Consider the following 15,229-nt stretch of genomic DNA (forward strand, 5'->3'; position numbering starts at 1 on the left):
CTGCATGTGGGTGGGGGTATGTAAGTGTGTGTGTGGGTGTGTGTGGGTGTGTGTGTGTGTGTGTATGTGGAGCATGATCTCAGTGTGTAATTTTACCTTAATTGACATGAGGGCTGGGTTACAACATCGGCAGACATCCACACACCTCTGTGAAGTCCCAACCAGAGGCAAACACAGCAGCACACATGCATCCTGACAACCCCAAAACTATTTGACTCCCACATGTCAATTATGAGACCAGTATCACGGCAATCGCCTCACTCCCTCTCTCTGTATGTGTGTCTCTCTCTCTCACACACACACACATATGGAAGAAGCAAACACACAGAAAAACATCAGAATTTGTAGTGAATCAGAAGGTATCATTAGCCTCCCACTAAATACTAAATACTTTTTTCTACTCTACTTTCTTTTTTCGTGCTCCAGAGGAACAGTTCCTCTTAGCAACAATCTCTGTCCTATGAATATGACAGTGTTATAGTGTGGGACATACAAAATGAGAGGCTGTTTTTGTCTGTGTGCTGAGCTATTATCTAAAGATCTTGATGAGGTGTGTGTATGCATGTGTGTTATCACGTGTCTATGTGAGTGCTGTGCTATGATGATCATGGGGCTAAATGCTTGTGTGTGAAAGTGTGTGTGTGTGTGTGTGTGTTTGTATTTGTTCCTGCTGGTGCTGATGTGTATATGTGTGTCTCTGTGTATGTGCTATGCAATTCTATGATGGTGTGTGTGTGTGTGTGTGTGTGTGTGTGTGTGTGTGTGTGTGTGTGTGTGTGTTTGTTCCTGCTGGTACTGATGTGTGTGTGTCTCCTCTGCAGTCCTGCTGTACGTGCGTCAGGAGACAGACGAGGTGTTTGATGCCGTGTTGCTGCAGACGCCCACTCTGTTCGGCCTGCTGCAAGCAGTAAGTGGACAACACGCGCCGCCATATCGCACTGCTGCCAGACAGACACGCAGCATGTTATACGCCTACCTCTGTGTGTGATGTGTGTGTGTGTGTGTGTGTGTGTGTGTGTGTGTGTGTGTGTCTGTGTTACTTTATATTGGTGTGTTTCCTGGTTTTCCTGGTTTTTCTGACAGACAGCCTAGAATCTGTACACCCCAAGCTGTCGATGCGTGGGCTGGTGATTGTCTGTGTGTTGGTGCATGGGTATGTTGTGTAGCCTGCTGCAGGCTGTGCTGTGATTGGCAGACATACATCATTATAGGCCGCCACTGCCAGAAACAGTATGTGTCCAGACACCTCCCCTGACATTAGTGCCTTTGCTTTTTTTTCTGTGTAAGGACATGTCAGAATGTATGGACATATTGTTCTTCTTCTTTGTGTGTGTGTGTGTGCGTGTGCGTGTGCGTGAGTGTGCGTGTGCGTGCATGTGTGTGTGTGTGTGTGTGTGTGTGTGTGCGTGTGTGTGTGTGTGTGCTTGCATGCATGTAGAATCAAGCATTACGTTCTGTTTCTGTGTATTTGTGTGTTTTTCACAGCAGCTTTGGTAAACACCAGTAATATTGCCATGATATTTGTAAGAGGTACAAGATATGTTCATTATAGTATTTTTTTGTTAACTAGCAGGCCTCTTTTTACAAATGTGTGTTCTGTATATGGTTCAAGTGCCCCCTATGTAACAGACAGAAAGAATAGCTTCCTGTTTGCCTACGAACGGAAGCTACTATACCCCATGTTCTCTTCCTATAGAGTGGAATGTTCCAGTCTATCTGTGCTTTCTCTTTAGACAAGGGTATAGTCAACCTTGTAAATCTTACATAAAGTGTATTTCTTAAAATCCTGAATTTTGTTTTTACAGATTTCAGACAAATTCCATCTGCCGGTGGAAAAAGTATCAAAGGTTTACAAGAAATGCAAAAAAGGGTAAGATGAACAATGTCTTGAAAAATGTGAAATAAAGATGTTCAAATGTAAAAGTTAAGCGGTTTAAATTAATAAATTCATTCATTAAATTCATTCAGTAACCAAAACATCTCGCCATTGTCTCTTCAGGATTGTAGTAAACATGGACGACAACATAGTGCAGCATTACTCCAACGAAGACACATTCCAGATGGACTTAAAGGAGGACAGGGGCGCATTCTCCCTGATGCTGACGGAGATCTGAACTGCATGGGGGGGGGGGGGGCGGTCAGGGGCTTCAGAGCTATGGACCATACTCGAGAGGAATGGAAACACTAAGTGTGTGCCTTGTTTACACTGCAGATCAGATGATATGTGATAATATGCTGAGATGAGTGAGTAGCATTTTTCTGTGTGTGTGTTTGTGTGTGTGTGTGTGTGTGTGTGTGTGTGTGTGTGTGTGTGTGTGTGTGTGCGTGCATGTGTGCACATGCGTTTGTGCGCTTGTATATGTGTTTGTGTTTTCATTTTAGGGAGTAAATCTCAGGGAGTACATCTCTGCCATACGGGCACATGTTTTTGTTTATATTGACTGTGATGTAAACTAATCTGTTTTGACACAGCTGGTAATGTGACGTCATTTCAGATGAGATGTGTTGATAGGTCAGATGAGGCATTATACGTCAGATCAGCAATTACATATCATCATATGAGAAGTGTGTGCATATAGCGTGTTTTATTGAGGGTATGTAATGTTGTACATTAAGAAAACTATGGTTCTTTAGCTGTATATCCAACACAATAAGTCTATATGATTTGATTATATCATGTCTGCCTGTCAGAAATGCGCCATGAAATTGGATCTCTTTGTTGCACCATATCGTTTATTATATGATGAAAAGTACACAAGATATTCAGTGTACAAGCACAGGGTTGATGGCCCACAGTATTTATGTGGATGTGCAACTACAGAACTACATTTTACTGTTAGAAATATATCAGAATATCAGTGTAAATACATATGTCAGAAAGTATTAAAATAAATAGGTGAATGTATTTATACTAAGTATTTATATTGTCATATTCTGACAGAATACCTTATTGGCTTACCATTATTAATGTTTGAGGTAAACAGTCTGTATTTTAGAGCTACTAGTATTTAAAGATTTTGTATTTATTTTCTCTCAACTTTCTTTCATTTTACCCTATAAGCCATGCATGTTTTTATACTCTGTCAACAATATCTGTATTTTGAATTCTGAAGGAATGACATCCTTCCACATCTATGTGCTAGCCCCCTTTCTTTTTGTCTTTTGATGAATAAAGGCCAGTTTTGTGTTCTCATTCTTGTTGTGATATTATCAGGTTAAATGTTTTCCCCCACTTTTGTTCTTTCCCTTTTTTGAGAGGAAAGTGGGGGTTGGGGTCAAACAGGAAGTATGTGCCCGGCCTCCAACAAAAGCCTCTAGACGCTTATCTGTTTTTGTGATGCATTTGGAATCCTGCTGGCAAGATAACTGAACCTCAGGAGACACATCCATATACGTGATGTTAAAAAAAAATCCTGTGTGTGGCTGCCTCAGCTGGACAGACACTGCTGGTATCAAAATAGGGAAGGACGTAGAGTATGACCCAGGTCTAATAACATTCAAATATTCACTAGCGATTTCCAGATGAATTTAAACTAGAGGACCGTTTTGGGCCTTGCTTTGCTACTGCTCTCATGCTGCTATAGTTCTCTAAGCTAGTCAGTATAATGAGAGCACATCTGGGCATGGACCAAATAAAGCCCAACATTATTTGCTCCACGCCTTTATGAATTAACAAAGATGTGCTGTATAGGTGAAGCAAAATATTGTCTGTGCCTGCAGGCTGAGTCGTTTAGTCAAGTCGGTGTAATTTAGCAGATCTTTGTAAAGTTCCTGACTCGGTGAAGCCCGCTCTGCCGCCTATGTGTTTGTGGGCTGGGTGTGGTAGAGGCCGGGAGGCTGGAGTTGGCTGCTGGGTCGGCTCCCTCTGGCAAGCACAGTGCTGACCTAAGTAGAGACAGAATGTGTGTGAGTGGTTGTATAACGCTGAGTAAGAACTGGGCCGAGTTCCGCTCTAGAAACACAGTTTGCGAGGCTGGGCACGTGGGTCTCGTATGAGAGAGAGAGAGAGAGAGAGCAATCTGAAAACTTTCTTTTCACTGTCACTTAGTTGTACAAACCATGTAAGTTTAATTATTCTTTTTTTTGTTGTTGTGTAAACTTTCAGGGTTTTTGTTACTTTGTCGTCTTTCTCCCTCACTCTGTGGAGAGGGTCAACTTACATACCCGAGCCCCACCCTCGGCACCACATGCCTGTCTGTCAGTCATTTCGAACTGGTGCACAAAAAGGCTCACACACACACCCACAGACTCTCAAACATGTGTAGTCTACCTCCATATGGAGAAGCGCCCCACCACTGCAGTTGGCTGAGGCCCCCCAGGGGTGGAGTCTGGACAAAGGGGTGGTGGTGGGAGATAGAGGGGCTACATCTGTCACAGAGAGCTCTCCCCGCTGCTGTCGTTTCTCCCACCATCCCTTTCACCCCTCGGGCAGGCCCCTTGCCAGGGCCCCTGCACACACACACACACACACCACTCTTACACCACCCGACATGAATTCCTGAACATCCAAACCCCTGGAGCTTTGGACACTTGGCCTGAGGATATGATTGAGTTGGTCAGTACTGCCGTTCCATAAAAACCATCCTTTATTGATATGTTTTAAGATATGTTATATGTTATGATGTATAACATAACATTATGTATATATATATATAATGGATAAGAAATAACAATGACAACAAAATGTGTCATTTTTATAACCCAACTATACCCAACTAACTATGCTATGGGACAAGATATTTACTATACTGTGGTCAGGGTTTTGGGTTTTGCCTATTTACTATGTTGCATTAGTAGGATCACTAAATTATGTATAATGACTAAGGGAAATATCCCCTTTTTGTTTCTTTTAAATTATTTAGATAATACAGATTTGGGCCAGATGATTGGGAATTTAAATAACATTGTTGTATTGGTGTATGAAGTGCTTTAGAGCTTTGCGAGGCAGAAATGTCCTTCACCCAAAAACAAAATTAGCCATGACCATTGACCTTTGACCTTCAGTAACAGCGCTGCTGTCACAACAACATGACACAACCTTCATAGTTCCTCAAAAGCAAGAGCAGCTTGCTGGGAGTGGGTGTGTTTCGTGTGCCCATGCAACTGAGGCGATAATACTGCTTTAGGAAAGCCGGAATGCTGCGACCATGCAGTGTTTTTTGATCCGGACACTGGTCGGGATTAGCTGCAGAAGTGCATTTCCTTCCCCATGTAATCACTAAGGAATGAGACACTAAGATCCCAATCTCCCCTCCCTTGTTAATGGCCAACACAGTTGCTTTTCATTCTGAGCAAATTCTTTCAAGAGCTTGATGTAGTGGTTTGACCAGGTCCGCCTGATCAGATCACACGAGGGTTTATTGTCAATGAGTTATAGCCATACAAAGGGCGGGGTTATGTGCTTGCTAAACAGTCTAGGCACATTTGCATGGCATATCCTGCAGCAACGCTTTTTCATTCACCAGGCAGCCTCTGTTTTGGTAATGGCTCCTTCACACGCAACCACCACCACCCCCATGTGCACCAATCCTGCCTCTTCCTTCCCCCAGCTTCAGCAGAGAGCTTGGCAAGCTTATGGTATGCCTCACATGTGTCTGGGTTTCCAAGACAACAGCTACCCAATCAGCATGTAATCCAGCGGCGGTGTCAGGGTTATGGATGGCAGTGATGGTGCGGCTCACCCCCACTCTGGCTACGCTGTTTGTTTTTATCTGCTACAACTCCCTCATACGTGACACACCCATACATGGCGAAAGCATGACTATACAAGGTAAAACCGAAAATGTAGGTCACTTGCGTACAGGAAGTTAAAACTGATGTTTTGGCGGGCGGTTTGCGGAACAATGAACTCCTTGTTTAAAGACCATTTGATAGGTCTGGATTTCACAAAACACCCCTGTATTGCCCAGACTTACACAAAAATGAATTAAATATAGCCTACAAAACCAGAATAAACTTTTAGATGTTAAAAGAGACCCATGATAAAACCTGATGTCAATAAAATGATTTGAAAAAAAAAATCACAGCTGCTGAATAGGCTCATTCTGGTAAACTACCCATGCCAAAATAAACTGCAGAGACAGTTTCTCTTGAAAACAGTCTTAGCTATGATCATAGGCTTTTTAAGAATAGCTTTATGGACTGTTCGATGAACCTCTTGGACTGAAAGGGAGAGGCTCTCATTGGTGAGGGGAATATACATTTCTGCTCCCCTTTGCCTCAAATGGGTAGCCCTCCATTTATGGTATGTGTGTGTGTGTTTGTCTCTGTGTGTGTGTGTGTGTGTTTGTCTGTGTGTGTGTGTGTGTGTGTGTGTGTGTGTGTGTGTGTGTGTGTGTGTGTGTGTGTGTGTGTGTGTGTGTGTGAAGGAAGATCATTTTCTGAAGACTATTACTAAAGTTTCTGATAGAATTGGTGAGGTTCCTCTAATGCTATACATAGTCTATAGAATAAAACAAACTGTGTTGCCTATAGTCAAATTACAGCTATACAACAAAGATCTTGAGCTCTCCTTCACAGCTCTAAGATTCTGATGGTTGTTTAGCTCATCCGTGTCTTGTAAAGCTCCAAGACAGGCACAGCTGGTGGACTGTTAGGAATTCACTAATCAAACAAATGAGGCCCAAAGAACAGCTAAACCTATAGCCTACTTAAGATGAGCTATTATCAAAAGTGGAAAATTTGATGGTCTGTGATGTGGTCAATAACTCTGGCACGGGAAATCTGCGATGCATTTCAAATCATGTTTAGCCTAAATATTCCACAGGTGAGCTGCAAATCCATTAAGATGGTCACACAAAATGAATTATTGTTATCACACATAGCATAACCTCTATTTTCCAGCTGTTTGGATCACCTTTAATAGTTATCGATTAGGTTCTTTGTTAATATATTAAGTATATAATTTAGCAAAAAACAAAAATAAAAAAGGGTATTTGCCAAGTAGCCTGTTATCTGTTGCTTGAGCAATGAACTGAAATACCAGGACTAACTGCGTCTCTGCGGAACAAACCCCATGTCTATAGTAGGCGACACATTGTAACTTCTGTCGTTATGTTATTTCAAGGAAAGCGCTACGATTACACTGTAGCACTTTGTGCGCTCTCTGTCTGCGCATGTCTCGTTTTCCTGGCATAGCAAGCCAGACGCGTGCAAGTATCTCACGATTCCGCTTGTTCGCCGCTCCGACCTTTCCCCCAGTTTGCGCGAACCGAGTTCACCGGGTTTACTCTGACACCGCTGACTCCTAAGTTACGCCCCCCAACAGCCACGCACCCTCTTTCCTCCAATCGGCCCACGATCACGTACTGATCACGCGCTACCTTCCCTCCCATTGGCTCACAGCCGCTACACCTTTGTTTTTGATTGGTAACATGTTACCACCCGCTATTCTGCAATGAATTTTGTTTCTGTTTTTTTCCCTGAGACTTTTTTTTTTACGTCTCCTCACTTGATTCACTCAGCTGAGGTTGGACCCTGCCGCTTATAGTGGTTTCACTTATGAGCTCAGGACGTACGGAACGGAGTCGCTGAGCAATTGTCTCTCTCCTTTTGTTGACTTTTGACAAGAGGTTGTGTTGCTCCATATGCTGACTTTTGCGTCAGGTCCTGTCGCGGAGTCCTGTCGGGTGAGTTGATAAAAACTGGTCACGGAAAGTGTTTTAGTTTGCTGTTTGCACATCTGTGCTGGGCTGAATGTGCATTGTTTTGCATTGACCATTGCGATTTAATGTAGGCTATTCAGTTTACTTGCAACAAACAAACACCCCCTCTATTTCTATATCCTCACTGCAATTTATGGGACTGTATTTATTAAGGTCAACAATAAACTGTTGTTGTTAAACCTTCTTAATGCAACTTGGTAAAAAGAAATGTAGTACCTCTGTGGTCACTACCCTTTCCTAAATTATTGCAGCTAAAAGTGAACACTGCAATTCAGCTGTCGCATTTTTTGCCATTTACCATGAAGGCCCCGCTCCTATATAAATATAATTTAACATTCAAATACGTAACATTAAAAATCGAATTTGTGTGTATGCTACTTTATTCATCATTGTGATTAATGTCTAAATTTGTTTTTATCATGGGGAGACATTGATGTTAGGCTGTTGAAGAGCGTCCATTTAGGCCTCCGAGTTATGGGCAGCATGCTTTTATTTTATTATATATAATATTTAACATTGTGTTTCCTGTTATTGGCATTGGAGAGTTACAATAAATGGAGGTGTAACCTTAATTCAATACTTCCTGATGCGGTTCCACCCCTGCACCACCGCCGCCGTTGCACTCACATGGCCTGTTCGGTTAGAGAGCACGTCACTGTTTAATCTATTTTTGGAGATGGGAGGTTCCCAGTCTCAGTCAAATGTTATGTGAGACGCTGGGTGTTGCCGCGCTAACTGTCGAGCTGTGCCGACGCCCCCCTCAATCTCCGTTCTACCTCCCGCCCCTGAGCGGCTGGAGCTCTACGTGCAGTTGTGCATTTAGCACATACCTTGCAGGCCACCGAGCAACTAGAGGGTCATAGTGTGTTACTCGTAGTATGAAGAAGAGGAAGTGCTTTGTGCGCCAGAGTTGACCAATCAGACTGTTTTGATGCTTTGAATAGACCACTGCATTCAACTACTGTCTGATAAAAGAAAATTCTTGAATAGAGTAGTGGGTTGCTAGATTTGATTACTCCCTGGTCTCCCATGTCTGTTAAAATCATAGCTCAGATTTGTGCTGTAATAACAAAGGTTTTGTTGATGTTGCACCCCTTCAGGTAGATACAACTTATTGTGCTGTGGAAATGGAGAGAAACCGGCACGACAGTGAGAGGTCCTGCTCCAGCATTCTGGAGCATCATGATCTGGAAGCTGCAGAAGCCCTGGTCTGCATGAGCTCATGGGTTCAAAGGTCACACAAACCACGCCCTCTCACTCCAACCTCAGACTCCTGTGACTCTTTGGTACTGCATTCTGAAGTCACAGAGTCCCCCAAAGACATGGTCTCCCTATCCTCACTGGTAAGATCATTTGTAACAAATATGATAAAATCTACTTTCACTTTTAATTTTTTCTAGTAAGTAGGCTATGTCAAGGGCAATGCATTGCACCATAAAGACTTTCAGTGAAGAATTAAAATGTCAAACCTAAACTGTGAGGTGCTATGTCTTTTAAGGATGTGAGATTTGTAGGGGTTGCTTACAAGACCAGTGATTGTAGAAATAATGAATTAATCAATAATGTAGGCTATAATGGATAGTGTGCTGTGCAAGGAAATCATCATATGTCTTGCCATGAACTGCAAGGCATGTCTCAAAACAGACAAAAATAAATCAATAATCCAGAAATCGATTGGATGTAGTCTGAGTTGAAGAAATGAGTTTATGTTTAACAAAACTTGTTTTTCTCTCTAACAGTGCATGACTCCACCTCATAGCCCCAGCTTTGCTGAGAGCTTGACCACCACTGTCCAAACCTGCTCAGGCCCACGGTCAGTCTTACCACAGCCCAGGCTCTGTCCAGCTCTGCCTGGTAGAAATGCCAGCCACGTCGTTTTACAGCCAGGCACAGTGACCTCTTCCCTGGGAAATCCTGCCCTGCTGTTACCCCCCATGGAGCCAACCGCAGGGTCACAATGCAGAGCCATGGCAACCAGTGTCATCCGCCACACAGCAGACACACCATTCACCGCCCACATTCCACCTGATTCCACTGGGCAACAGGTGAGGCTGGTGGAGGCAGAGAACCAGGGACCGCAATCTGAGGCCAGGGGGATTGCTACCTTGTCCTCGATGGTTCCCCTGCAAACTGAGGCACAGAGCAGCCCCTGGGCTGGGATGGAGGTTATCAACAACCCACCCACTGCCTCGCCACCACCTGCAGTCTCACCGTCCCAGGTCAATACTTTGCCCCAGCCGGCCATCTCCAGCTCTCCAGTCCTCTGCCAGGTTTTTCCAATGAACGGCCAAACCGGGATCATCTCTGCCTTTGTCCAGGCTCCAGTTCAAATGCAAACCACCAGTGGTCCCAAGGCCATTCTTCCTCAGTCGCCATCTTCCTTCCCACAGCAAGTTCTCGTGGGCTCTCCTGTGGGCCAGGGGACGGTGATGTTTGTGGTTCCTCAGTCTTCCGTGTCTCAGCCTCAGCCCGGTCCACAGAGTGTTGTCACCCTGGGCAACACCAAGCTTCTTCCCCTGGCCCCGGCTCCAGTGTACATGCCCTCAGGTCAAAACGGAAACACCACACAGGTGGATTTCTCTCGCCGGCGAAATTATGTCTGCAACTTCCCCGGGTGCAAAAAGACGTACTTCAAGAGCTCTCATTTGAAGGCACACCTCAGAACCCATACAGGTTGGTCTAATTGAATTGTTTAACTAATCTGTCTCTAGTAAAGAGAGAAATAAATAGGGGATTGACTGCATACACCATCAGCATCAATGTTAACTGTTAATGTGTTCTATTTTGTTTTGACAGGTGAGAAACCTTTCAGCTGTCACTGGGAAGGTTGTGATAAAAAATTTGCACGCTCTGATGAACTCTCCAGACACCGGCGCACACATACTGGTGAGAAGAAGTTTGTATGTCCAGTGTGTGACCGGCGATTTATGCGAAGTGATCACTTGACCAAGCACGCTCGTCGACATATGACCACCAAGAGGGCCTCAGCGTGGACCTCAGAAGTTTGTGACCTCAATAAAATGGCTGCTTCCAGGGCCTCTTCAACCAACTCCTCTGTTCCTCTCAGTGTACTTGTACCCGCCTCAAACTAGAAACAAGTCTTAGGCCATAGGGCCACCTCAGGACAATATCCCACTGACCATCTATCACGGGAACATAAGTGACAAACACAAAATGGCTGCTACCCCAACAATGGACAAAAACAAACTGACTTTGCACTGGATTTTTAAATACATTGTTGTTTATACTTTCTTTATATGGATTTTTGTTTACTTTTGTACAAGTAATGTTTCTCAAACTTATGCACTCTTTTTGCCAAAGCCTTCGCATTACTGTTACTCCTTGTCGGTCTATGTATATTTGTATATATAATATCTATATATGAATGTAATGTGTACTCCATCTTGCATTTATTGACAATATATAAATACGTAAATGTTATTGATGTGCTTAAATCTGTAAGTGGATAGTATTCATAGATGTGATACTATCGACTGTCTTGTCTTGCTTTGCATATTATTTAATAAACATTTGTTTTTAAAAGTGTGAAATCATTACAGGCATGTTGTTGAATGCTGAATGTTGAAGTAGGCCTATGCAGCAAATTGAGTAAATACCATTTTATAGTGATATCACCTAAACATGTATGGGGGGGGGGGGGGCTTTGACCATACCAAATATTTCCACATATTTTAAAAGATAGAAAATACCAATCAACAGAGGGTAGGATATGTGACGATACACTCACATGAAGAGTTCTGTTACACAACACTGATGATTTCTCCCAGTCCCCCATACACCATTTCTCCATAACACCCAGTAACAGGCTTCCGCAAATCAGACTGGATTATGGTAGTATGACTAGGGGGCGCGACCAATGGTAGAGAGGGTAGAGTTGCAACATGGTTACAGGTTTTTGATTGGTTTACTGAATGCCCGCCCATTTGCCTTACTGACCGACTTTCTCAGTTAGGAAAAGATTAGGGATATTTATTATGTGTTAAATTCAACGTTATAGAAACTATAAAAGGAATATATTGTAGTTGCTGTGGAAATAAATTGCTCACCATTGGTTGAGGTCAGGTGCTCATAAAAACAAGACCTCCGTTTTTTTTTTTTTTTTTTAATTCTCTACAAAATTAAAAACATCCATAAGATCTATTTTATGTAAATAATCAGCATCTTAATCATTGGAACTATAGCCAGAGCAAATTTACAATGAAAACGATTCACAACTTAATTTCCATCAGATATCTGGAGTTTGAACCAATCAAATTCAGGGGCATTGAGTTCCTTTGTGTTCCATAACAACCCGGGCTTCGCCGTCATCATTGCCCTACATATTACGTAAACTCAAACGTGGACCATGCATTTGTGCTCGTGTCCTAGGTGCAAAAATGGGAAAGTCTACAGCCAAAATTAACACATATTCGCTATTTGGCTATTTAACTTTATTTTGCCAATAATTCGGCTGCATTTTATAGGCTACTGTAAAAAGACACTTGGCCTGACCTATCTGTAACAGAATGCGTAGGCTAATTTATTCTGATGTAGCACGGAGGAGAGTCTTCAAGCAAATCTTACCGTACTTAATCTCTGAACATTAAAACTGAAGATCTACTCCATGTTGATATTCATTGAAAAAGCGCACATAACTCTCAAATCTCGCAGCTCTGCGTTTCTGTTTAAAATAACGAAACGTGCGCCCCCTGGTGTCAAAAAAAGAAAGAAAATAGTTTAATGGCCAAGTAGCCTACGTTAACGAATAGGCTACATGGAATTTGGTTTAGGCCTATGCTGTTGTGTCATTCTAGCATTTAAACAATATGCTATGTAGACAATGTATACGTGGAACCTATATTTGTATTACTTCCACTAATGCATACTACATCTTGTTGGGCTTGTTTACATTTGCTTTAAGAATTGGCTTGGGTTCTGGGTCCGGGGTTCTGGGTCTGGGGACCCTGGTGGCCAGCGGCCCATGGCCACGGGTTCCGCAAAAATAATCTGCTTTTAATGACAAAGTTGATTAAAAATTCATACAGATGGCGGATTTTGAAATCTGGTGGATAGAATATCATCCCACAATTGTACTTTTTCACCCCTAGAGTTGTGAAACTTTTTTTAGCGTCATATAAGCTACTGAATGCCTAAATCTATCTATATGTCTATTTTTGTCTATCTATCTATCTATCTATCTATCTATCTATCTATCTATCTATCTATCTATAACAATATTATATACAAGCAAGACAAAATATTAGGATATACATTAAACCAGACTGTGATAGCAGTGTTAAGGATGGACTTAACTAAAGCAGTGTAAAACTAACTGGATCAACAGCCTCTGTGATAGACCATGCTTCCTCAGTTGCCGCAGAAAGAACATCCTCTGCTGGGCCTTTCTGAAAATAGAGTTGCTGTTGGACTCAAGAAATTATGGTTCCCAGAAACTTGAAGGACTCTGTAGTTGACACACGGCTGTTGGATATTGTGAGGAGGAGCTGTGGGGTATCTAATACAATCACCTATCATCTCCACAGTCTTGAGTCATATAAATTAGCTCTAAGTTGCTAAATTGAGCTCTAAGTTGCTCTGATTGCACAGGGGCACCATTGTTTGACCTCCTGTCGATATCCACTCGTCACTCGTGGATGAGTGCAATGACTGTAATGTCATTTGCAAATTTCAGGAGCTTACAAACAGAAAGTCTGAAGTCTACATACTGGATCGTTCTCCAGGTCTCTGCAGTCAAGGTGTTGCAGGATGTAATGCAGTCCCATGTTGACTGTCATTCACTAACATGTTTGCCAGCAAACTGCAGGGGATCCAGCAGGTATCTCCAGCAGGTAACCCCTCACTGCTCCCCGAGCGCCGCTGTAATAAGGCAGCTCACTGCTCCAGGTTAGTGTGTACTTTACCTCATTGTGTTCACTGTGTGCTCACTAATTCATGGATGGGATAAATGCAAATTCCTATACTTGGCCTATAATTTACATTGCCCCTGTACCAGTCGAATTGGCTGTCAGAGGTTCTGATCTAGAGCTGGCCTTCCCACAAATGAAACACAACCCTACTCAGCCTTCTTGGTGCAGATGTGCTCTCACTCTCAACATTTGCAACTTGCTGCTGCTCACTGATTTTTGTCTTACTGCAGTAGTTCACTCTACATGATATGAAACTTTGATTTTGGAGGAAATATCATCTGTATATGGAGCCAGAGTTTTATGGACATCACCATCTCTCTCTCTGCTAAGCAAGGGTAAGTATGCGTTGGAGGCCTTCTACTGGACAAAGGGATCTTTTTTCTTTTTTTCTTGCCCTTTTCAAAATGTTTCCCACAAATGATACAAAGCTTTGGATCCAATGCCTGTAAGACATTCTCCATAATTCAAAAGACTAGTGAAAAGGAAAAATGAAATACATTTCAGAATTTTCATTGAAATGCAAATCAAGTTGAATTACACATGCAACATTGGTCAGAGGGCTAAGTACTTTCTTAGCTAGGGAAAGTAGTTTCTATAACTAACTGTTTAGCTACTTAGGGGTAAAGTAAGCAGTGTAGGCTGTACTGTCCACTGCTGGTCTGGACAGACAAAAGCTAACAATATTATTTTCCATTATTCAGTAATGACTTAACGAAAAAAGTGAATATAAATATTTTAATAAAGGTGTTCCATTCCAATGTTAACCTGATTCAATTGGATCTGTGTTTCATATGAATTGTTTAATACTGGGACATATGAAATGTATCATTATTAAATGTAAATATAGAGCAGCACTTACCTTGCAGTAACAATGAGTGAATTCTTCTCACCACTGATAATGTGATTTGGACTTGAGACTGTATTTTGCCAGTGTTCCGTTTTCTTTCATTTTGGACACCTCATACATTGAGTGACAGAACACCCTAATTCGTCATACTATATTTACATATTTGGTATTGTTGGATTCAGAACAACCCCACCTTTCCAACAAGCCATCATATGTGTTTCTATGATAATCCCTGGTAAAGCAGCTACAAAGTAAATGAAAACATTCTGCATAGATATTCATTTTTTGCATGTCCGCTTATTTTAGGTGTATGTTTACATGTCTCTATTCATTCCATACATCAAGATTTTCACATCCAGTCTTTTCTAGTAGGTAAAGCAACTTCCTGACTATAAACATGCCAAGTTCCAAAGCTCTCAGAGCTTGTGTGATTGATCTGTACTAATTTATATGCCTTAACTCCAATACGGACAGGCATATATTTTAGTCCTTTTTTGGTTTTGGGGTGTATAACAATATCTGTTAATTTAACAATCTTAGCAGTAAAATATTTTTAGCCAAGAATCCATTTCATATATGGGAGACCTTAGAGATGAGGAAAAACATTGTTGGGTTTAATTCTACCTCCGGTAGGGGTATCTCAAAAACTAAAGCCCTTTCTGACCATTTGTCACTAGCCTACCTAGCGGCAACAAATTATATTTGCTGCCAGGGCTAGTCTAGCAACTCTCCGTTGGCTTGTGAGCTCGAAAAATTAAACTTCTATCAGGCCAATCAAATAATGTATAGAG

At 42.2% G+C, this 15,229-nt stretch overlaps 2 protein-coding genes across 3 annotated transcripts in view; both read left to right on the top strand.

Moving 5' to 3' along the window:
* Positions 1-3,193, top strand: part of LOC143109099 (grainyhead-like protein 1 homolog) — a 13,180-nt gene extending 9,987 nt beyond the window's left edge. For both annotated transcript variants that reach the window (XM_076271705.1, XM_076271706.1), the window contains exons 13-15: positions 822-907; positions 1,806-1,870; positions 2,000-3,193. In XM_076271705.1, coding sequence (XP_076127820.1) covers positions 822-907; positions 1,806-1,870; positions 2,000-2,114 — 266 coding nt within the window. In that variant the 3' untranslated portion in view covers positions 2,115-3,193. The remainder of the gene's footprint in view (positions 1-821; positions 908-1,805; positions 1,871-1,999) is intronic.
* Positions 3,194-7,447: 4,254 nt separating this feature from the next.
* On the top strand, positions 7,448-11,207 carry klf11a (Kruppel like factor 11a). The gene is made up of 4 exons (XM_076272629.1): positions 7,448-7,628; positions 8,765-9,007; positions 9,404-10,337; positions 10,461-11,207. The coding sequence occupies exons 1-4, from the start codon at positions 7,587-7,589 to the stop codon at positions 10,754-10,756; spliced, it is 1,515 nt and encodes a 504-aa protein (XP_076128744.1). The 5' UTR covers positions 7,448-7,586; the 3' UTR covers positions 10,757-11,207.
* Positions 11,208-15,229: the final 4,022 nt, after the last annotated feature.

The sequence above is a fragment of the Alosa pseudoharengus genome, unplaced genomic scaffold (genome assembly GCF_046254945.1).
Source record: "Alosa pseudoharengus isolate Yale_2024_CS ecotype anadromous, Long Island Sound unplaced genomic scaffold, YU_APseudo_1.1 YU_APseudo_1.1_scf_7, whole genome shotgun sequence".
NCBI lineage: Eukaryota > Metazoa > Chordata > Actinopteri > Clupeiformes > Clupeidae > Alosa > Alosa pseudoharengus.

Excerpts from the sequence above, each read along its gene's own strand:
- klf11a (XM_076272629.1), top strand. The coding sequence starts at position 7,587 with ATGCTGACTTTTGCGTCAGGTCCTGTCGCGGAGTCCTGTCGG. Across the intron at positions 7,629-8,764 it reads CTGTCGCGGAGTCCTGTCGG|GTAGATACAACTTATTGTGC; the intron begins GTGAGTTGATAA and ends GCACCCCTTCAG. Across the intron at positions 9,008-9,403 it reads TGGTCTCCCTATCCTCACTG|TGCATGACTCCACCTCATAG; the intron begins GTAAGATCATTT and ends TCTCTCTAACAG.